The sequence below is a fragment of the Cryptotermes secundus genome, unplaced genomic scaffold (genome assembly GCF_002891405.2).
Source record: "Cryptotermes secundus unplaced genomic scaffold, Csec_1.0 scaffold49, whole genome shotgun sequence".
In the NCBI taxonomy this organism is placed as follows: Eukaryota; Metazoa; Arthropoda; class Insecta; order Blattodea; family Kalotermitidae; genus Cryptotermes; species Cryptotermes secundus.
In genome coordinates this window covers 1,219,727-1,243,791 of record NW_019744106.1, presented here as the reverse complement: position 1 = coordinate 1,243,791, position 24,065 = coordinate 1,219,727, and the positions used below count along the sequence as shown (strand labels likewise).

Here is a 24,065-nt window from a genome sequence, read left to right as displayed (position 1 = left end):
ATACGAAAGCCGAAGTGTTAGTTACGAATGCGGCGAACAGAGGTAAGAAAATGGAATGGAGACTGGGCAGAGTTTTCAACTGCATAAGAAGAGAAATAAATGGACTAGTTCTGGACAAAAATTAAACAGATTAAGTATGAAGCACACAAAAAAAAAAGCACGAAACAATTCCTGTACGCTAATTCCGCAATACTTAACGATCAATAAAAATTAAATATGCGTAAGATAGAAAAAATCCACAGAGATTTATAGTTGCCGCAAAAGTTTTCTTCACAAGTGATAGCAGATTTCGTCTTGAGTGGTTTAAAGAAACCATACTCTGTGGTCTAGTGGTCAGCGTTCCTAGCTACAGATCCAGAGGTCCGGGTTCGATTCCCGGCGCTACCAGATATTTTTCTGAGAAGTAGTGGATCTGGAACGGGGTCCACTCAGTCTCGTGAGGATAACTGAGGAGCTGTTTCAAGGAAATAGCGGCTCCGATCTAGAAATCCAAAATTAACGGCCGTGTGGATTCGTTGCGCTGACCACAGGACACACTCTATCCGCAAAAGTTGGCACTAACTTCGCCGACAAGCGGCGGTCGCTCGGTCGATATAGTTCGCTTACGGACTAATCTGCAGAGTCGCGCCGAGTAAGCAATCAAGAGTCAAGCACAGTGCTGGCTTGCATTCTCAGCATATTTTCAACAAGGGAAATGAAGGCGTTATATTCCTCCGAAACGTCGGTAAATTTCTGCCAGAATACAAAGTGTCACATCCCAGCAGACAGCACATTTCGTCCAGTTTTGCAGTTTTGACTGTCATCTATACAAGCTTCGTAAATACAGGTATATATTTATACAATTATACTTAGTTTTAAACCGGAAATTTTGGAAACTAGGAATAGTGAGAAAGGAAGGCAAGTAATATCCCTATAAAGTAATCGTAAACATTTAGGCAGGTCGAATTCAAACGCTACTTTGGAGGTATTTAAAAATAACAGCGAAAATTAGCATCACTCGTGCATAAAAATTCAATCAAATAGACCTAGGCAGTTCACAGAAACACAAACATTAAATTCGGTTAAATAATAAAAAAGCGATCAACTCTCCCTTTTTATCTCGTATCTGCGAGCATGGAACGAACTGTTTTCCCATCAATAACACAAGTGACAGTGGTGTGAATGGTGTGGTGTGGTGATAGATACCCCAAGGGCAACAGCTGGGCCTGATCGTACGCTGGTTAGTGGGGGTGGGGGTGGGCGACACATGCTCCCTGTTTACTCTGTAACCAACACGGGAGCCGCCGCAGATGAAATAAAATACTACGAGCCAACACACACATGAAAAAAGGGCTACTCTTCAAGTCCAGCTCACTTGCCAGCACCTCCACTCTATTGGAACTCAAATGTTCCAATTACTACCATCGGCGTTAGCATTCATTAAGCTTCCTGTTGTACGCTTTTTATTCATTTGTGTTCAGTAAAAGAGTGGATTAACCAGGCAATATAAAAGCCCAAGTGACTGCACTGAACAGCGGCTCTGGTCTTTTGTGTGAATCAAACTCTGAATTTTTAAACGATTGTCCTTGTGTTTCAAGAGCCAATTTACAGGTGGTCTCGTTTCTGGGCTTCAGCATAGTTAAAACGAAAACACGCGACTGTGAAGTTAACTTCAGTGCCATCTGGTGACAATATGACATACCATGCAGGTCTACATACTACATTTAATGCAGACAGGTAGAAATTATTTCATTATAAGTTCACTTTTTACGCAATATTTAAACGAAGCGATCATGATTTTTGCTGGAAGCTGTAGGGCGAATTTTATTTCGATAATTCTGACATAAACCCTACTGTGACATGTTGCGCAATGGAGGACACCCCCTCCCACCCCAGCGGTACGTGGCGGCATCGGAACGCTGTCTTTACTATGGTAATAGGTAAGTCAACACCCCGCCCCTCTCCCCGCGGTGACGTGACACGGCGCCAGACAACAGTGGTGCCTATTACGTGGCTGTTTTCTGTGTTGTCCGGAACGAGGCTAAATATGGAGCAGCGAAGACTATTCACAGTTTTAGTTTACGAGATAGTTACGAGTTAGCCAGGCAGCCAACCTTTCAGTTGTAGTCTAGCCTTCGCAGGCCAAGTAATTGTAATACTGCAGGTAGCAGTAGTTGTGAGATTGTAAATTGTGTGATGCTATGAGCGAGTGTGAAATAAAATTCGCTATATCCAGCACGGCGTGAAATTATTTGTCGCGTTATACACCCAACACGTGACACTACTATACATAAAACTGAACATCATCTTATCGTTTAAAACAACTCCTAGGAACAACTCCTGGGGGGTGGAGTTCAGCTGGGTCCAATCGGCACGGCGGCCACTGATTGGCCTATTGCACCTGCTCCGTGTGATTATGATGGAGAATTTGGTGGAATGAAGATTGGCAGGGGAAACCGAAGTACTCGGAGAAAACCCGCCCCAGCGCCACTTTCTCCACCACAAATCCCATTTGACCAGATCCGGGATCGAACCCAGGCCGCCGCGGTGGGAAGCCAGCGACTAACCGCTTGAGCTATGGCGCGGCCTGCTCCTAGGAAAAGAACGCAGGCCTACGTAGCAGTACTGAGTTTCCATTATGTGACGCTGCGGTGCCGCCGCAAGCTGGTCTTGTCTCCGATACACCCAGTTCAGCGGCCAAGAAACTGTGACACTCGGTGCATCATAAATTGAAGGTCCTGTATGAACCTGGGTTATCCAACTAGCGATCCACGGGCCGAATGCGGCTCGTCAAAGTATACTCCTATTCCACAAAATATACGTTAAAGATTTCTTCCTATTAAAAATGGCGGCAATCTTGTTGAAAAAAACTTTATCAAAAGTGTACACACACATACTTACGTCTCAGATGTAACTTTATTTTTCATTTACTCCTCCTCTTTGCTACATGTTTCGGCCGTAAGCGGCCATCATCAGGCAACTGTTTGTCTCGCCAAAACCCTTACAATGTATTTAAAATGAATTAGTTTCAAATTAAAATATGTTTGTGTCGTTCCATAAATCGTCATTCATTTATAAGAGATATTTGTTTGAGCGCATTACTTGTCGTGTTGCTCCTGCGGCGTCGGTATTGGTTCTTATCAAGATGCAAATGAATTCAGCCCGCATTCTGCGTGTTTAATGTCAATTCTAATATTATTTTTCTGTCTACGTGTAGGCCTCCCATGCAGTGCTTTCAGTTTTGCGATTAATGCTAGTAATAACAACATAACAGCAGCAGCTACGTGCCTACTACCGCGCTGAAAAGAATCCAACAATAAGAAAGCAGTCTTCTGGGATTTGGCACCGTGTATATGTGGTGTTAACCGACGTTTCGGAGGAACGTATCGCCTCCATCTTCAGGGTAGAAGGAAAAATATAAGAAATCCGCAAGCGAAGAGACCGTGAGAACCGGCTCTCTTCATAGTCACTGCCGTGAAAGCCCAAAATCTTACAATCCAACAATAACACAGAAAATAATAAAGGTAAACTTGTCCCTGTGCTCAACTAATTAAGCAGTACGACATGAAGGCGTGTGGGGGGAATGGAGGTACAGATCCACATTTTCTTGACCTCAGCACTAGTTGGAGATGAGTGGTCAGCTTCATGCCACGGCCGCTTTACCTTCGGGGAAAGAGCACCCAGTACCCATTGGAGAGGAGGGCGGGGGGGGCCCCAGAGCCGGCTGGACGATGTGGAGAAGAGAAAATTCTTGACCTTACCGGGACTCGAACTCCGAAACTTCCGTCGTCCAGCCTGTAACCAGTCGCTATACCGACTACGCTATCCCTGTTATAATAATAATAATAATAATAATATGTTGTTTAATAACTTTTCTCAGAAAGATACCAAATATACTCGAACATACCTCAGCCACCACTAAATCTGCCAGCGCTATCTTCGTCCCTTTCAAAAAGCCACTTTGCACTTGTGGGACCAGATTAATATAAGCAGTGTAACTCACGTTTTCTGAAGGCACAGGTGGAGCAAAATCAAAATCAACTGCCGTGTCCCCGAGCCCCACAAGGAATGGGAGGCGGGGTCCACTGCTGAGAGCTGCGGTGGGCTGGCGACCCAGCGGCCACACCTGTTGAAGCTGCGGTTCATTGCTGCCAGTCTCGTAGAGTCTGTGGGTACAACATCAAGTTCCGCATTCTCATATACAGTATAATACAGCAGTGAATTAAATCAGAAAATGAAGACTGCAGTCTTCTGGGATGTGGCACCGTTTAGATGGAGGCAATACGTTCCTCCGAAACGTCGGTTAACACAATATCTCCACGGCGCCACACCCCAGAAGACTGCTTTCTTCATAGTCACCGCCGGAAAAACTCAATCTTTCATAAACCAAAAGATGCTTACGGAAATGAAACTTGTGAAGCGCCAGTATCTAAATATACAATCACTATAAATGCAAACACAGAAAACTACAATATTATTTTCTGTAAGTTGCCCAGCTACTCAAGTTGGCCGCAGTTGAGCGGAATCATACGTGGCCACCGTAAGTTTCAATTACTGCGACACGGAGGATGCTTAGCGGTGATGAAGGCGCGTGCGACTTTCAGCTGCGATCGGAGCCTTAAGATATACTGCCTAACCACCGCATATAAACAGATTAAGTATTATGGATCTAGACAATGGATAGACAGTAGTGAGTTTCACGCTCCGTCCGCTTTACCGCATGGGGATATGATGAAGCAGCAGCATTAGTCCCGGTCGTCACGCCTTAGCTTAAACAGGGTGTGAGGGTGTGGAATGGATTTCAGTGGCAGTAAAACACGTACAGGTTCCAAAAGGATTGGTGATATTTTGACTATCTGAACGACTATCAGCATTGCAAGGACTCACAGAAAAGGCTGGTCTATATGTAACGCTCTACACTTGTATTCGGAAGGCTCTCGGCTCAAATCTCGGCGAAGACACCAGCCATCTTGACTGTCTTTCGTGGCTTTCCTCAGTTCCTCACGGAAAATGCTGGGACCGTGCCTCGATCAAATCATTACTACTTCCTACCGAATCCTTTCCAACTCACCATTCATCTGTCATCATACAATCTCACGTTATACGAGTATAGCCACAATACCGAAAAATCGTTCTTAAATAACTACAGGTAGGAAAAATGAAGGCCATTCTGTTTCATGGAGTGAATGGATGAAGTTTACGTGTTCTGATATACCTGCAATACAAGGCGCTCAGTCAGACCCTAGATATTTAGGAACCTGTGAACTACAGGTTCTGTCGCGCGGCAACTTCCGACAGTCACGTCCAAACCCCGTAAAAGGTAAAGCTATCCCTGTAACAGGCCGTGAAGGCCCATAAGATTGTAAGACGTCGAGGCTGCCACATTTTCTCTAGACAATCGACTCACAGATGGCGGTAAGGTTGTCAGCCTTACGTGCCGGCCGCCCTTTAACCCCCCTCCCCCTCCAAGGAAGATTCCTGGAACTCATTTCTGTCTGAGGCTGAGTCGACTACAGAGCCATGGTGCGAGTGGAAGGATTAGGTAAATTGAAAAAAAAAACAATAAACATGTCAGGAATGGAACCCGCGACCTTCCGGCTTGTAGCAGAGTGCCTCCCAAGTCCAAACCCCGTCTAAAAATAACTGTACATCTTTGGTCTGCCTCCACTTGGTACTCTGTTTTCATGTCTGTACGTAAGTACACGTTTACTGTGAAACTGCCATCAAGACAAGGATTCTGACTTTGGAGGTACTTGGTTCAGATGTTGGCCGGAAAATTGCTTTGTGGCGTTTTTCATACAGTTCAGGAGAATGTCAAAATAAGACCACGTTACAGGTGTCCTTCTAACTACGCCTAATAAGCGAACAAACGAACTAATTACCCAACCAATACACTCTAAGTTGGGCACAGGGTACTTCTTAAAAAGTTATAAATTATTCAGCCGATTAGGAAAATCCGATGCTTTTATGGAACCAGAAAGTTCTTTATCTTCGTCACAAAGACATTCTACAAGGGCATTTGTATGTATTCCATCCTCTCGTATCCTATTTTGCTTAGGCCCATTTTAACATTATGTCGTATCCTTGCATCCGTGCCTAAGTTTCTCATGTGATCTCTTCCACTTCGATATTCCGGTTACAGTTGATATCTCGTGCGTCCTACACGTCTCATCTACATATCTATCTCCCCTTGCTTGTTTTCATTTCTCTAACATTACCGGGCGAACAGCAATGCCCACAAGTCATGAATCTCCTCATTAGGACTATGTTAACTCTCGAGACAGGTAAGAACTTACCGCAAGAAGTTCTCTGAGGTGAGCACCAAGAGAAGGGAATCGGTGCGCGAGCCAGGGTGCCAGCGGACCTGTCTCACTTCTATGTGAGGGCCGCACAGGAAGAACCTTCCGTCCAGCACACGACACCTGCAACAATCCGAAAAGTTACGCCTTGAGCAGGAAGCACAGAGAAAAGCTGACAGAACCCAATATCCAAAGCTGTTCATGTCACAACTAAGCCCTACTAAGACTGGGGGGGATTGAAAAGTTTCTGTTCTGTTAGTACCTGCAAGAGAGCAAATATGCCATAATACTGGTGATTATGACACAGGGGAGCATATAAACGATGAAAAAATACGTACATTGTGCAGAAAACTCTGAAGAAAAGCACCCCATTTCTTTAAACCTATCTTCTACACCTTCAATTTTTATTAGCCGCTTGCTGTGTTCCTACCCCATTCCAGTGTGTCACATCCAGAAGCAGTTTTCAGTGCAACCCTTGCTCATGATTCGGCTGCTAAAGTTATCCTGTACAACGAACCCGGACACTGCACTTCACCACACAAATAGGCAGGCCTACAAACAATGTACGTCATATGCCTTGGAATTCGATTTCTTGTGTCTGCACATGTAATCCATATGCAACACCTTTGTCTTCTCATCTTATCATTTTTTGTTATTTGTGTAACGTGGCTCTCCAATTTCATACTAAATTTTATACACACAATAGTCTTATACATAACATTAATTAAATTTATGTACAATTAACTCGCAACGCATTTCAGCTTATATTATCATCCTCAGGCACTCTCACGTAAAGAGAGAAGCGATTATGTCGGTAGCCTCTGTGTTTTGCTTTAGACCTATTATTCGTGTATATAAGTGTTCTAAAAGTCGTTAGTTGTAAATTGCCTAATATATACGTACATATTTTCTGGTAGTTAGTAGATTAGGTCCTTGTAGCTTAGTCCGTTTTACGACTTTTTAAATTAAACGAGTAAAAAGAAATTAAAGAACAGAATTCTAAGATAGAATACATACCGCGAAATGCAAGATGGAAATAAACTTAACATTTTTCCGACAAGAAATATCACTCTGGAGGTTCAAGTAGATTTCTCTCGATTCTCATTGATGTCCCTCTTTCACTTACCTCATGGAAAGTTGCCTTGTGAGGTATATACACAGCGAATGGTACTAAGAATTCTTCAGCGTTAACAATACTCCCGATTTCTCAACCCATGTGTGATTTCAATTTCACATACAAGGGTTGATTCTCAATACGTAACTATTCGTAAGTTTGCAATGCGACCATAGTCGCGGCGCGGTACAAAGTGCCACGAACTTTGACCACTCCAACATTGGAACCATGGGTTAGAGGCATGAATGTATGTCCTGTATTTCTGCGTTCTGTTATCTTGTGTGCGCCAATCCTATTTCAAAGATCCTATCAAATGTCTAAGAATTCATAATTTCAGAATTAATTCTGAACTGGAAGAGGCTGGAGGACCCAATCCGTTAAAGTTCAAGAATAAAATGAAACAAGAAGAAATCCGTCTTCTGGGATGTGGTGCCGTGTACATATTGTGCTAACCGACGTTTCGGAGGAACGTATCACCTCCATATTCAGGGTAGAAGAAAAAAAGAAAATCCGCGAGCTAGGAACCAGCGTGAGCACTTCAAGGATATGGATTAAATTTGGTGTCAGGTCTACATTAAATGCTGTCTAGGATGTTCCTTGTTGCTACATATACTTCCACTAGAACCCTAACCCGTGTAGATATTGTTTTAACCGACGTTCCTCCGAAATGTCTATTAATACAATATTTATACAGCGCCACATCCCAGAAGAGTGCTTTCTTCATAGTCACCGCCGTGAAAACCTCAAATCTTACAAAACGAAACACGTTTAAATGTGCTACTAATAACTAACTTCACGGAGTTGAACCCGTCTTGTGAAGCCGCCAGTTGTGCAGGTGCTCAAGAATTCCCCCACCATTTTATGAAACCTGTAGGTTCATTACAGTGTTCACAAGAGCCCTCCACGTGCTAGTAACAATTACAATTCAACTGTACTTTTGCAGTGAGAGACGGATACGGGGCTGTTTCAAGAAGACATCAACTCGCCGCTGCTTACCGGTCCGTGAAACAGAAAAAGACCAGAACCACTATTATGAAGGAGAATGTGTGTCAAAGCAGGACATCACTTCCGTCGCAAATGTAGGTCAGAAAATTCGCGTGGACACTGAATTCGAAGTGAACTAACAGAATAACTCTATAGCACAACTGATACTTCAGGTATACTTATTCTGCGTATTTGAAAATTATAATTTCGTGAAGACGGTTCTGATGGAATTTCAAAGAGGAGATGCCAGTTTAAGCTTACATGCAGTTCACCAGGATAACAACTGGACAGCACATGCACTGGGATCGGAGGCAGGCCACCTCAGTTCCACAATGTCAAAGACATATTTCATTGCACTAGAGGCCACGCGTAGACATGAGCAGCTAAAGCCACCCCACACGTACAATCCTGTGGTTACCGCGTGTCCAGCACCAGGATGGGGTGCTGGGGGGAGAAATGGGTTGACGGCGGTGAGGGGGCATTTCAATTTTATAGCGCAAGGGATTTTTTTTTTTCCGGGGAAAGAGAGGATTAAGCCACGTATAATGGTGTGTTTTTTATTATTTTTTGAGCTGTTGGTGGTAGGAGCGGTGGTGTATGGTAGTGGGTATGGGAGAGTTTGCGGTGATTTTTTGGTTTTCCTATTATAAAAAAGGGAAAAGAGATTGGGTGGGACGGTGAAAAGATGCGGGAAGGAAAGGGTTTGAAGGGGAGGTTTGCATTGTGATTCATAAGCCTCTTCTTTCACTCATGTTCAATGAAGATACTTTGATACAAAATAAACTGTTCTCTTGCTGGATGAGACCTGGTATTGGATTCGCTTCTTTATTTTATATATATATATATACAGTACACCCTGTGAATTAACGGCATAGGCTGAAGATTTCGTGTCCACTTCAGTTCATAACTGCGTTAAATTCTCTGGTCAAGAACACTACGTCATCTCTACACATAGCGCCTGCTCCAAATCTTTGTTACCGATGTAGGAACAAAATATCATGTAACTGAGGGTTTCAAGCGCTATAGATATTCTCATCTGACAAAATAGACGTGGAAAAGAGAACTCCCAATGGTGTGCAAATACGTTCCAAATGGTTTCTTCACGATACTGTATTTTCACTGGCATCTGTTGCATACGGGCCTACAAACATTGAATCTCTAAAGATTTAGCACATCGATTAATTATCCACATAAATTTTAATTTGGACCCTGTCCACTGTCTGAGGTAAATCAGATATACACAACATTTCGTGTCCAACAGGGGCCCATTCGTATAACAAACACACTGCTGCACACTGCACAGAGTCAAAAAGGAAATTGTTCTTCCTTATATCTCGATAAATTCATTACGAAAAGGAGTCTCCAATAAATGCAGTAGATATTAATAAGGTTTAATGTATACATTTTAGAATTATATTTCATTTTTTTAATTACCAGCAGGTTTGGAGAAAAATAATAAAACTCGACCTGATTTATACGCAATGTAAAGGTTTTATTGAACCGATATGAACAGAAACTAAATTCGCCCGATGTTTAATGTAGACCACCAATACCGGATATAATAAAAAATTATTCAGTACTTCGGAAAAAAACACGCCCAAGGATACACCTTTTTGCCTTCATTTTATAGGCCCGACACCTCATGTTACGAAAGCAAAATAATGTTGGAAAACTGACCAAATGAAGTATTTAATGATATTATATTAAGTAGACCTAAATACAAAATAAGTAACGAGTTCTGATAGCGTGGATTTTTGAACGTGAATTAATGTTACATAACATGAAATTATTAGTTTGTTTTCAAGGAGCCTACGAAAGAAAAGTGTTATAGACATGGTAGGCATGTAATACGGAACCCTGCCTTTGTCGGGAACTTTACTTGTTCCCTAGAACACGCGATAACATAGCACAATGAAACTGAAAGAAAAACAATTGTATAGAAAATATTTATTTAAACATTTCCTATTTTGTGGTCCTATAGCCTAGCTTTTGTCCCGCAATAGCATCCTGGTGTTTATCTGAAAATAAACATGAACTAACCCAACGGAGTTGTGTCCTTCTCGGGAAGTCGCCAGTCGCTCTGCTACTCAAGAATTTCTCAATACCCCCAAGTTCATTACTTGTTCACAACGGCCCTGCACTGGTTCACTGTTAGACAATCGGCTCATAAATGGCGGTGAGGTTAGCATCACGCAACGGCCGCCTTTTACCTCCAGGAAGATTCCTGGTACTCATTTCTGTTAGAGGCCGAGTCGACCCCAGGGCCATAGAGCGGCTGGAAGTATTAGGTAAATTGAAAACCCCAATGACATCTGGAATCGAACCCGCAACCTTCCGGCTCGTACATAGTGCCTCAACCCACTATCCTACAGCGTGCCTCAATAAATCACTTAAGGAAGCTTATGATACATGAACAATCACAGCCGATATATTCGCTGAGAGATCTATAAATAGATCGGTAACCTGTTATTTAAAGCTAGATAAAGGTAACTAAGTAAAAAAATAAGAGCAGCTGCTTAGCAATAAGAAATGTGGGATGAAATGAAGACGTTTGGTTCTCTTTTAAGGCATGGAAATGCGAGGCGGGAATGGAATACATTTGGGTCAAAGGTAAAAATAAATTTTCTTCTGTGCTTATGCATCACGCCGTCAGGCATGGAGGTGAAGTTCCACACACACTACGCATCTCTGCATTAGATGGAAGCATGCGGTCAGTTTCACGCCCTGGCAGCTTCATCCCCCAGGAAAACCTCCACCCACAACAGCCATCGAATGGCAGACAGAGTCAGCTCGACGTGCGGGAGCAGAAATAATGTCCATCTCTGTCTGGAATCGAATCTAGATGTACAGCCGGCACTTAACGTCCAAAATATGATTCAGTAACTATTCGCATTATGAACGTGGCTACAAAGGAGATGACTTCTTTTGGCATCTCAATTCAGTTCTACAGCAAAGGTTTGCTTCTATGGGCAAATTAAATTCGAGGAATGTTTGCTACAATTCAGTTTTGAATAGGATAACTTCCCATCTATCTTAAAGCCTACAACATAAAATTTACAAAATTATCATGTTTTCGGAGAGGCACGCGGTAGCGTAGTTGGTTCAGGCACTATGCTACGAGCCGGAAGGTTGTAGGTTCGATTCCCGATGAGGTCATTGAATTGTTCGATTGACCTAATCCTTCCAGCCGCATTATGGCCTCGGGGTCGACTCGGCCTCTAACAGAAATTAGCACCAGGAATCTTCTGGGGGTTAAGGGCGGACGTTCGGCGGGTAAGACTGACAACCTCAGCGCCATCTGTTAGCCGATTGTCTAGAAAATGTGGGAGCTTCGACGTCTCAAAACAATATCGGTCTCCATGGCCTGTTAACAAGGATAATTTCATGTTATCTTTATTTTTATGATGTTTCCTGTTTTATCTGAACTGAAATTTGGATCTTCAAAGCAGGAGGAGGACTAAGACTGAGGACATCTGAGAACGAACACAGAGCCGAGAGGCGTATTTAGACCGAAGAGGGAAGAAAAAACAGAAGGATGGAGAACACTGAAAAGTGAGGTTGATAACTTATACTGTTCACCAGATATCATTAAGGTGATGAAATGAAGGAGATGAGATGGGCACAACGGAGAAGAAACATGCACACACAACGTTAGTTCGATAACTAGAAGGGAAGCAGTCACTTGGGATTTTTTATTGCTACTGGGGTGGGACTAAGTCCCTTGTACTGCGGCCACCTCTGGCCTATTGTACGAGCCCCAGATGATAGGTGAGGGTGATTGTGGAGCAATTGGTGGAATGAAGATTGGCAGGGGAAACCGAAGTCCTCGGAGAAAACCTGCCCAGCGACACTTTGTCCACCAAAAATCCCACTTGACCAGACCCGGGATCGAACCCGAGCCGCCGCTGTGGGAAGGCAACAACTAATCGCTTGAGCTATGGCGCGGCCTATGGCAGGATATTACAATGGATTTCAGGGAAACAAGGTACCAGAAGGTAACCTGGATTGAAGTGGGACAAGACAGGGTCTTGAACATGACATTTCGGTTACGTAGAAGCGGGAAGCTTGACCAGCCCAGAAAATATTAGGTCCTCAAGAACTCTGCTCGAAGGACTTAGTCAGATGATATTCAGATCACACTGATGATGGAACAGACTTCTGCAATATGTTTACCTATACACAACAAGAAAGAAAATGCGAAACAACAAATGAGCCAAAGCGTGGTGGTTTCCGTGGAACCTTCTTCTCATCTGCCTTAGTTAATTATGAAACTGTAGCACTTAATTCGCATGCAATAATCATAAGGACGAATTCAAAGAAATGTTATAATACTGTACAGATTATGTAATATTTGAGGTTTTCACGGCGTTGACTATGAAGAATGCCGTCTTCTGGGATATGGCGCCGTGTAGATAATTTAACTGACGTTTCGGAGGAACGTACTGTCTTAATCTTCAAAAACCTGCTCACGCTGGTTCATCGCTCGCAGATTTCTTATATTCTGAAGTTGGAGGCGATATGTTCCTCCGAAACGTTGGTTAACAAAATTTCTACACGGCGCCACAGCCCAGAAAACGGTATTCTTCGTTGTACAGAGTGACCGAAAAATTCATATTAACAAGCCATATCATGTACTGACAGCAGAGTCGATAAAGACAGTAGGCGGTTCAAGGCCATACTAACAATGGCGTTAAACTTTCAGTGTTTTTTTTATTGCTAGTGGGGTGGGACTAAGTCCGTTGTACTGCGGTAACTTCTGGCCTATTGTACACCAGCCCCAGATGACAGGTGAGGGTGATTGTGGAGCAATTGCTGGAATGAAGATTGGCAGGGGGAACCAAAGTACTTGAAGAAAACCTGCCCCAGCGCCACTTTGTCCACCACAAATCCCACTTGACCAGACCCCGGGATCGAACCCGGGCCGCCGCGGTGGGAAGCCAACGACTAACCGCTTGAGCTATGGCGCAGCCAACATTCAGTGTTAATGCACGCATGAATTTGTACACATATTTTGTATGCCATATTTTTGTGCGAAATGCAAATCAACGGCCTGACTTGCGCCATTTCTCAATCACTTTGTTACCGAAGGCTATGATCGACTTGAAAAGACATTCGGATTATCGAGGATCGGTTCAGAAGAATTGTGAGAAAGACTGGTAGGGAAATCGGACGAATTGGCCTGTCAAAACAGGGACTTCCAAACACATTACAAAAAGCAGTCATTCCCCTACGGTCACGCAGCCCTTTAAATACAAAATCACAGTCCGTTTCACCTATCAAAGAGACAAAACCGAGATGTGACCATGTTTCCCCCAATCTCTACCAAACCCCTTCTATTGTATCAGACAACCAGCTCCCTATAAAAAATCCTATCAAATGAAAACTAGCTTGCATGGGCAACCAATTCCAATCTTAACCTTAAATTTCCATTTTCTCTCACTTTGACGTGAGGGGTAAGAGGAAAGAACAGCAAAGGGGAAGGGGATGAGAAGAAAAGAGACAAAAATAGCATTGGCATTGGCTTCAGTTTTCACATAGCTGCAATATAGCTAACTGGTGGACGGCATCTGACTGCAGTGAGAGTGAGAGAGACCAACCCCCAGTTTCTCTGCCCCCGGATCGCTCAGTAGGAACTAGCTTCACAGCAGCCTTTTCCAACCGCCAACAAACCGAATCATAAATTATACAATGGAAGCAGATTACTTAAATTGGTTATTTGTATCCATGGCAACCCGATAGCTAGGGGTAGTAGGAAGCAAAGGATAAGGGGCAGCCAGGGTGTTGGGTGGTGAAGTGAAGAGCGGGGAGGAAGAGAACGTATAGCGAGGATCAGCTTAGTAAAATGCTTCCTGGAATCCCTCTAGCTTAAAAAAAAAAGAGAGAGCGAGAGAGTGGGGTGAGGATTTTTTTTTTTGTTTCTGTCTATAATTTTTGTTTCCCCCGGTTCTTAACTGGTGTACACATATACAGTGTGGATTGGTTTAATTGAAAACGGCCCAAATATGTAGGTCTCTTCACTGGCACGCTCTTCATTTAGTGTGATTCAATCCACTGATCTTTTAATGCAGAGGCTAATCACAGAAATGAGCTATTTAAATAAAAAAGCTCTGTATTTTGATTGATAGAAAATGAAAGAACATGTATTTAGAAGCAGATGCATAGCGAAACGAACATAGTTTCAAACATCTAACCATTCTGAAAGAGGAGCCGGGATAGCGCAGTCGGTATAGAGACTGGACGACCGAGGGGTCAGAGTTCGAGTCCCGGTGAGGGCAAGAATTTTCTCTTCTCCAAGTCTTCCAGACTGTCTCTGGGGTTCAACCAACCCCATTTCAAATGGGTACCGGGGGATGTTTCCCCGGGGGTAAAGCGGCAGGGGCGTGAAGCTGACCACTCACATCCAACTAGTGCCGAGGTCCACTCCCCCACACGCCTTCATGGCGTAGTGCTTAATCAGTTAAGCGCAGGAACAACTTTACCTTTTATCTTTTAACCATACTGAAAGTATGACAAGTACTGTACATTCATACGCTCCGGAAAGCACCACACCATGAAGGTGTATGGAAAAATGGAGGCGTATTATAGAATCCGGCACTAGATGAAGTGAGCGGTCAGCTTCACGTTCCGAACGCTTTATCCCCGAATGAAGATCCCTGGTACCCCGCTGGATGGGCCCAGAATCGGTGAAGACATGGTCTCACAGAAGAATGCCTCTTCCTGTCGGAGATGAAACCTTAGACTTATAGTGCGGGGGCGATTTATAATGTAAAGTCGCAACTGTGAATGCAGGCGTAGGAGGGTGTGGAGATAAGTCACATGCATTCTAAACCTCGGACCCAGCGGAGGCGAAGTTGAACGAATAAGACTAACGCGCGAGCATGCGTAATGTTTTCTTCAGCGCAACACCCTTCGGGATTAACACTCGTAGCAATATGTTGGTATCTCCTCACCAGAATGCAGGTCAAATCACAACACAGAGGCAGCTAACGGATCCTTGAAAATGTGGCAAAGCTCAAATGTTTGGGAACCACTTTTGTCTTCTCGTCTGCTGCCTAAAAACGTAAAAATGATAACATACAACACTATAATTTTGTATGGGTGTGAAAATTGGTCTGTGACATTAATGGAATAAACCAGGCTGAAGGTATTTGAAAACAGGGTGCTGAGGAGAATATCTGGGCCAAAGATTATAGAAGACTGGAGAAAACCGTACAATGAGCTTCATAACTTGTACTCTTCGCCGAATATAATTATAATGATAAAGTCAAGGTGAATGAGACGGGCAGGACATTTAGCACGCATGGGGGGAAAGTGGAATACATATAGNGAATACCTAGACGTAGGTTGGAGGATAATATTAAAACGGATCTTAAGAGAAATAGGATGGGGTGGTAAGGACTGGATTCAACTGGCTCGTGATAGGGACTAGTGACGGGCTCTTATGAACACGGCAATAAACTTTCGGGTTGAGAAATGCATTAGAAACAGAAGGTACATAAAGATAACGTGCTATACAATTTCCAACTTTGTTGGGAAGGCTTTTATGGTGTCATGCGAGCGAACTTCATCTCGTATGCACTTTCGGCCGGCACACACGATACTGACACGCACTGCCGTAGCTCTCAATTTAAGTTTGCTGGCAGGATACCTGTCTTCCTTTCCTGTACATTATAATACTAACTACGAAGCAAAATAATATTATGATCTCTTTGGACATTTTCGTTATCAACTTGCAGTAAATTCTGCATATCTGTTTTATAAATAAATGAGAAGCTACATGAGAGGACTTGTATGTGAGTGCGAGGGGAGGGTCGGATCTTCAGGGCAAAGCTGTCAAGTGGGTGTAGGCTGTCATCCCCAGCTTATAGCGACGGGAACGGAAAGACAGGGCCCGATTCCCTTCATCACAGGCCACAAACCAAACACTGAAACACGAGTCGGCACACCGAGGGCCGCACGTCTGCGTTATGGCGTTCTTTAGGGCGGGAGGAATAAAGAGAAAAATGCTTCGTGTCTGCACTTCTCGTCTGCTGTTAGTAAATGCATTTTCGTCACATTTTCATCTCGAAACATGGAGGGGTTCCTTAATAAAACATATACCTCAAACATTCTTGGGAGATCATGGCTCCCACCTCTCTTCAAGGACTACAATAGGGAGGAGGAGGTACAATGTTATTCTTAAAATATGTTTAAGCTTCTTCAGCACGACTGAATTACATGAATGGGGGGGTACAGTAACGTTGCTCTTAATCCCTCCGTAAGCCTTTGTATCAGCAATTCAGATATGTGTAAATTATGGTAATAACAAATTTAATATAAAATAAAATTAGAATTATCAAGTCTAGGACGATGAGATAGGCAGGGTAGTGAAGAGGAGAGTGCATTCACGTTTTTGGTGCGGAAACCCCAAGGAAAGAGACCACTAGAAAGATTTTGATGCAGATGGAATAATAATATTAATATGGACCTTAGGAAAAATGGATCTTAGAGACATAGGATGGGATGCTATGGATTGGATTGATCTGACTCAGGATAGGGACAAGTGGAGGGATCTTGTGAACATGGTAATGAACTTTCGGGTTCCATAAAATGCTGGGAAGTTCTTGAGTAACTGCAAATTGGCGGCTTCTCAACAAGGGTTCAGCACCATGATGGACCTTAGAAAAATAGGATTGGGGTATGGACTGGATTCATTTGGCTTAGGATAGGGACCAGTGAAGGGATATCGTGAACACGGCAGTAACCTATGGACTCTGTAAAATGGTAGGAAGATCTTGACTGGACAAGCAACTGCTGGCTCCACGGGGTCAGTTAATAAAATAATAAAGCACTTAATATAAAGAAGGAAAACGTATGCAACCACACATTTCCTGCTAATATTGGTACATTTAAATAACACGACAAAACCTAATCTGATTTGTAAAAATGTATAATAAAACAGTCCTGTTGTTACCTGTTGTATATGATGATTCAAGTTGCTGTTATTTTCTGCACTCCCGATGAACTTTAATGTGACTTCAGAACAAACATTTTCACAATTCTGACAACAGTAACAGGTCTCTTTTTACGCCGAATAAACTAGTATGACTTAACAACTTTCAATGCTGTGTCAATGAAAATTATGTCAGTTAAATTTATCCATTTTGTACAAGAGTAACCAGCAGAACATGGCAAAGAGGCCACACAGTTACTTGCATCTCAATAATCCCACATAAGTGGTCTCTGAAACTTGAAATGATTAGACTGAAGGTTGGGAACGCCGTTCTAGCAGTTCCCCAAACACGACGAGCCTTGCAGCCGGCCCTATGAAGTTCGTTAACACCGGAAAATACGAAATTGCATATTAATAGATCATACATAATATTCTAGTCTCGACCATCCATCCATACAAAAGCTTCAGGTCTGTAACACCCCCCCCTCCCCCGTAAAAACCCTTAAAGACCCAACAGAACGTACAGGACGGGAAGAGAAACTGCTTCCCAAACTATATCTGTACGAAGAAGAACAAGAAGGGGAAGATTTAAATAATTAATAACTCAAAAACTAGATTTGAAACCTAGCGAACCGCGTCATCTAACATTTTGGGCGATGAGCAAGTCCGCTCCTTTCAGAGTTCACAGCATTTCCTAGCGAACCTTAATAATAATGACTCTGGTTCCGTTCTCTGCGGACGAACGAACGATGATAATAATAATAATTCCTGGTCTGGAAGCTCGAAAGCTCGGCTAGGTTTTTCCGTCACCTTAATCTCTCACACTTGCACGGGCACCACAGGAACAAGTAATAAAAATTAGAACTGAAAAGAGAAAGAGAGAGAGAGAAAAGAAGAGGAAGATCTCGTTACTTCAGCAACTATATATCTTTATAGTCGCACAGTTAACTGAATTAATATCGGTTCGACGGAATGATTTCATCAGTGCGATAGACATGTCTGTGTCTTAGGCGCTGTGAAAACGTAAACACTGTTTACAGGTAGATAAGCTTTCTTCCGTCACACTTAAACTGTTCTAGACACATTTTCCGAGGCCAATGGAAAAGGTCAGAGCATTACATATATCAACTTGGAAACAAACCACCCACACCTCAGCTTCGTGCATTCCGTTCGTAGTAAACTTAAGCAGTCTCAAAAGTTTCTTTGCAATTTGAACATCCCCAAGTAGTCGTGATGTTCATGAAAAACAAAACTCCGTGGGTTTAGTCTGCAAGTGAACTAAACCGACCGAGCGACCGCCGCTTGTTGGCGAAGTTAATGCCAACTTTAGCGGATTGAGGGTGTCGCGTGGTCAGCGCAACGAATCTCAACAGCCGTTAATTTCGGTTTTCTAGACCGGAGTCGCTATTTCCTTGAAATAGCTCTTCAATTATCCTCACGAGGCTGAGTGGACCACGTTCCAGACCCACTACTTCTCAGAAAATCTTGTACCGCCGGAAATCGAACCCGGGACCTTTGGATCTGTAGCCAGCCACTATACCACAGAGGCGGTTGATGTTCAGGTGATGTACATACAAATCTATCGATGACAGACCTATTAAACACTATACTACACTTCGCAAACGAACTCTCTGATGGCAGATGCCGTGGTTTCAACAAAACCAATACCAAAGCCTGCCTTAGGCCACGATCCTGAGCAAGTTCCGTCTACTTCCCTTCCTCACAACCTACGCCACAGAATCATAATGGTCCTTTCCTAACTCCTCGATATTCCAAGAGGTTTCCCCATGAAAATTCTGAATGCTATCTTGTTTTCCCTATCTTACCCAGCCTATCGTAGTCTCTCAAACTTCATTATCTTACCAACATTAGGCGCCCTGCACAAATCACAACGTTTCTTATTAACTGCAAGAAAGCTGCCCGACACTACATTACAAGTCGTCATAAAGTCTACTGTCGCCACAGATAATTTATTTTCTTCTTCTTCTTCGCTCCCACTCTGGAGCATAGGGCCGATTTCTCAGTTTCAATGATCATTTTTACAGACGGTAGGACTCCTTGGACGGGTGATCAGCTCGTCGCAAGGCCTCTACCCAAACACAGGAGAACACAAACACAGAATAAACGCATACACATACCAAATATCCATGCCTTGTGTGGGATTCGTACCCACGATCCCGGCTTCCAAGCGAACGAAGACAGTACATACGTTAGACCGCTCGGCTACCGTGACCGGCTCCACATATAATTAGGAGCTCACATTTTTCGCGATATACAATACTATTTCGTTATGTTATGTGACACAGTTTAGAAAACTTTCCGTAAGATCTCTTCACGAAATTCTGTAAAGTACGGTTTGAGATTCATGTGAAATATAAGAGTTTAGAGGACCTATATGGTCCAAAATAACATTCACCCGGCAACTGCACGCGCAAAATACTAACTTCCATTGAATCCTTACGTACGGGGGTGGTTCCAGGTTGACCTCAACTTTAATTTCTTCCAGAAGATATGGGCCCCATAACAGATGGCAGATGGTGGAAACACTGCTCTCGTTTTCTCGCTAGTGAATGTGCAACCCACATCTGCGCATTAGAGGCAGTACAAGATGGTGTCACACCCTGTCACTCAGAGTGCAGAACAGCACTTTGTCACCAAACTTCTAGTGAAAGCGAAACTGAAACCGGTTGAAATTCTACACATGCTAAGTGCACAGTTGAGAGAAAAGGCTCTTATTATGTACCAGTGGGTATGGTTGGCGCCAACATGTTTTCTGAAAACCGCGAAGCAGCTGCCAACCGATCATATGTTCACCTTCAGCAGGCAGATGCGGGTTATATGTACAATTTCGTTTACGACCTTATGTAAACCAGGCTTTATTATGGACCAATATATCGGAAATCACAATTGCTCGACTTTTTTGGTGAGCGTTACCCATATAGCATTTCAACATAATCTGTGCAATAGTTTAAGGTATATACTGAAATTCCCATTCATGGCCACATGTAGTTAGTTAGTTAGTTATTAGAGAGGGTGGGTTTCCCCATGCACTTAGACCTGTATTGGTCCATTGTGCTTCCCTCTATGATTTCTACCAGCCTCTATATCCTACCGGTATTGGTGCTTACCATCAGTCCCGCCCAGCCAGCGAGACCGACTCTACTGGCTGAGAAGTATCTATAATGCTTCCCCCATCTACCGGAGGTATTAGTGACTACTGTTGGGCGGCAAACATCCGCAATTTTGGCTCAGTGACCTCCTTTGGAGGTGTGAGGTTCTTTTACGTGCCGTAAAGCTACGACACGGGACCCACGGCTTAAAGTCCCTCCTGGAGGACTTGTTCCCTGAAATTTTCCGCCCTTAAAAATTCGACGACCTCCGCCGGGTATTTGAACCCGCGTACTACGAGTCATGAGATGGGAACGTTACCTCTAGACTACGGAAGCCGCTTGGCCACATGTAAACCAGCCCTTGATACTGGTACGAGTCAATGTGACTGAAAATCGGAAATAGTCGACATTTGGTGGAAGTCTACCACACCGATCTGAATAACATCTGTGGGATAAGTTACGGAACAGGTGGCGAGGTTCATTCATAACTTTATGCAAACTAGGTTTGAGAATGTCTGAGAATCCGAATTTCTCAAAAGCAATTATTAAATATTTCCTTTCCGAATATGAAGAAAATTCGTTCAGCGGTGCAGGCGCTGTTACTAACATACAAACATGCCCTCTACATAAAGCATCATTTTTAGTTCGAAAATGATGCACGAAAGAGAAATATTTTTACGGTTCATTTTATGATTATACTATAATGTTGAATGGTAGGATTAATTGGCCGGCGAACTAGAGAGGATTTGGAAGGATGTGGGCGTGACCTAATTGAGGTACTATCCCGGCATTTGAATGGAGGGACTGAAGGGAATCCCGAGAAACCTGTCATGAGAGCCAGTGCCCCGGCCAAGAATCTGACCAAGTACCTCCTGCATCTCCTGAACAGAAGTGTACAGCGTTACAGCTAAAGGAAAACTACCCGTAACAGAACAATGTATTCCTTTCAACCAGCGTTTCTCAATCTTTATTATATAAGGTACACCTTATTAAAAATGTTTTTGAAGTACTCCTAAGCATCTAAAATTTTCAAACGTACAATTTTTTCTACCGCTGTAAAAAATATATTTAAACACTTTAACCGTATTTGGTTGTTTGGGTGGAATTACATAGAACCAACAAACTTGCCATCGTACAGAAATGTTTATTAGTTAAAACAGAACACAAAAATTCAGACATTTCAGTTGTGTTCACGTACAGGCCAGACTTCTCTCGCGTGCCTCTAAGGGTATGCGTACCGCCCGTTGAGAATCACTGCTCTACACAATACATCTCCATTCTGGATCAATGTCANTGCTTCTTCTTGTCACTCACTGAACCTGTGGCCCGCCACTTTTTCAGAAGCCTGTTTACACACGACTTTGTGGGAACTGGCGAGTCAGGATATTTCTGACGAAACCTACGTGCGAATTTTCTGTAAATGTTTTTCCTTGCAATAGTTTCGACAATAAACACACGCTGTTTAATAGTGAACTTCATTTCCACCGTCTGTCGACAGCTGTAAACATTCCACTCCACTTCCACAGCAAGACAAAGACTGACTGTTTAATGCAACCTCGGGTTCCGATTATGCAACCATCGGCGTAGGAGCACTGCAGTCGCGGGGAGGAGTTGCATCCGTTCTGCGGTGGTATGACTCACGGCAAATTGCAGCCGCGGCGCGCACTTGATTGTACGCACTGTATAACCATATATAGTAACCAAAGAGCACGAAGATTACTGACAGATTCAAAATCGCAACCAATATGTTTCGGAACCCTGTGCATATATTCGAAACCAAATCACAAATACCTGTTCACTTTCAGAAACGTTACCTTAAATCCAAAAGCAAACGCTACCTCCGTTACACTCTCCTTGGTTTATTTAAAGATCTGAATCATCGCCGGGGGGCACGCGGTAACGTAGTTGGTTGATATGATACAAGCCGGAAGGTCGCGGGTTCGACTCCCGATGAGATGGATTTTTTTTTTCAAATTTACCTATTCTTTCCAGCCTCACTAAGGCCCTGGGGTCGACTCAGTCTCTAACAGAAATGAGTTCCAGGAAGGCGATGAGGTTGTCAGCCTTATGCGCCGGTCGCCCTTTACCGCCCCAGGAAGATTCCTGGTACTCATTTGTATTAGAGGCTCAGATGACCCCAGGGCCATAGTGTGGTTGGAATGATTAGGTCAGTTGAAAAATGCAATGACCTCACCAGGAATCGAACCCGCGACCTTCCGGCTTGTAACATAATGCTTCAACCAACTACGCTACCGCGTGAACAAGGAATTCATGAAAATACGGAAGAACGCAGTCGTGGCCTAACTGTATCTACTTCACCGGTGCTGGCCGCAAGGACTGAAGAAACAACGAAAAATCTGTCCTAACTCCCTGTTTCTGCCGAGATTTGAGTCTAAGACCGTCCGGATACGAAGCAGCCGAGATACTCAATAGTGACATTCGGTTTTAACTTTCTTGTAGCAAGTGAAAAGAGCTGTAATTCAAATGTGGAGAGGAGAAACAAGTGATGTAAAAATATAAAATAACAGATCATTAAATTAACTCTCACATGCGCATATACGTGCCTCATCTCAAGTCATGCAGACAGATTCTAAATCTCAAACTCGGGTTTCCTTCACAAGAATCACATACGAGAAAAAAATTACCTTTCCCCTTCCACACTACCTTTTTTTTATGCAGTGTCACCCCAACTTACTACCTCCGGACCAATGTTTGCTTTTGCTGGCCCGGGTTCCACCCTGCCTGTCCGGCTGCCTGCCTACAGTTCGGGAGAATAGCTTAACCTACCTCTCCAACTCTGTGAAAAGGAAATTAAGATAATTTTCCTGATGCTCGTGTTCTTGTTTCACTACAAATCCAGGGCAGCGTCGCCACATAAGAGGGAAATTTTAGGAGAAGAGGGGGCGCAGGAGGAAAACTCCCTGAAAATTCATTAGATTACAAATCCATTAATATTAACTGCTTTTCTACCATTGGAGTACGTGGTCTCAGTTACCTCACAGCACTTAGCATGGAGGTATATTCACCTCTTTCTATGGATAAATGCAAGCGATAAATAAAATATGAAATCGTTCCTTATTCCAGACGTTAGCTGTAGGGCTGTACAGGTATGCTTACAGCAGTGGGCTGGTAATGTGGATAAATTAGACCAATTAGGATGACGTTAAGACTATGCACACAAGGATCAGAAGAACCGACGACCGAATGTCATTCGCAATGCAGAATCACATTTGATAACATTTATTGCTGATGCCACTGGGCCGTACACGATAATGTAAAATATAGTACACAGTGCAGGAACGCACTGAGGGCGTATCTATAATGAATATTCCCAACACATAGTCCTCGAAATCGTTTTCCTTCCAAACTGCATTTAGATTCGGTTCCTCCAATATGCATGTAAAACCACGAAGCAGAGTTTCTGAGATGCAGACGGTCAAGAAATTATCACTTTTCCTGGATAGTCTCTTTCCAAAAACAGAGATACCATGTATGCGAGATGTTTTCTCTGGAGACAAAACAAACCGGAGGGGCAGATAGAAGTGACCAGAAGACGAGGAAGAAGACGTAAGAAGATGCTGGATGACCTTGGGGACAGAAGAGGATATTTTTATTTGAAGGAGAAAGCTTGAGATTGCATCAAGTGG

The 24,065-nt window shown here is 43.3% G+C and overlaps 1 protein-coding gene across 3 annotated transcripts in view; it reads right to left on the bottom strand.

Annotated features, from left to right (window-relative positions):
- LOC111874361 (nuclear pore complex protein Nup88) overlaps nt 1-24,065 on the bottom strand; it is a 323,760-nt gene that overhangs the window by 19,660 nt on the left and 280,035 nt on the right. For all 3 annotated transcript variants that reach the window (XM_023869806.2, XM_023869809.2, XM_023869807.2), the window contains exons 3-4: nt 6,276-6,401; nt 3,983-4,145 (exon numbers count right to left, since the gene is read on the bottom strand). In XM_023869806.2, the coding sequence (XP_023725574.1) occupies nt 3,983-4,145; nt 6,276-6,401 (289 nt within the window). The remainder of the gene's footprint in view (nt 1-3,982; nt 4,146-6,275; nt 6,402-24,065) is intronic.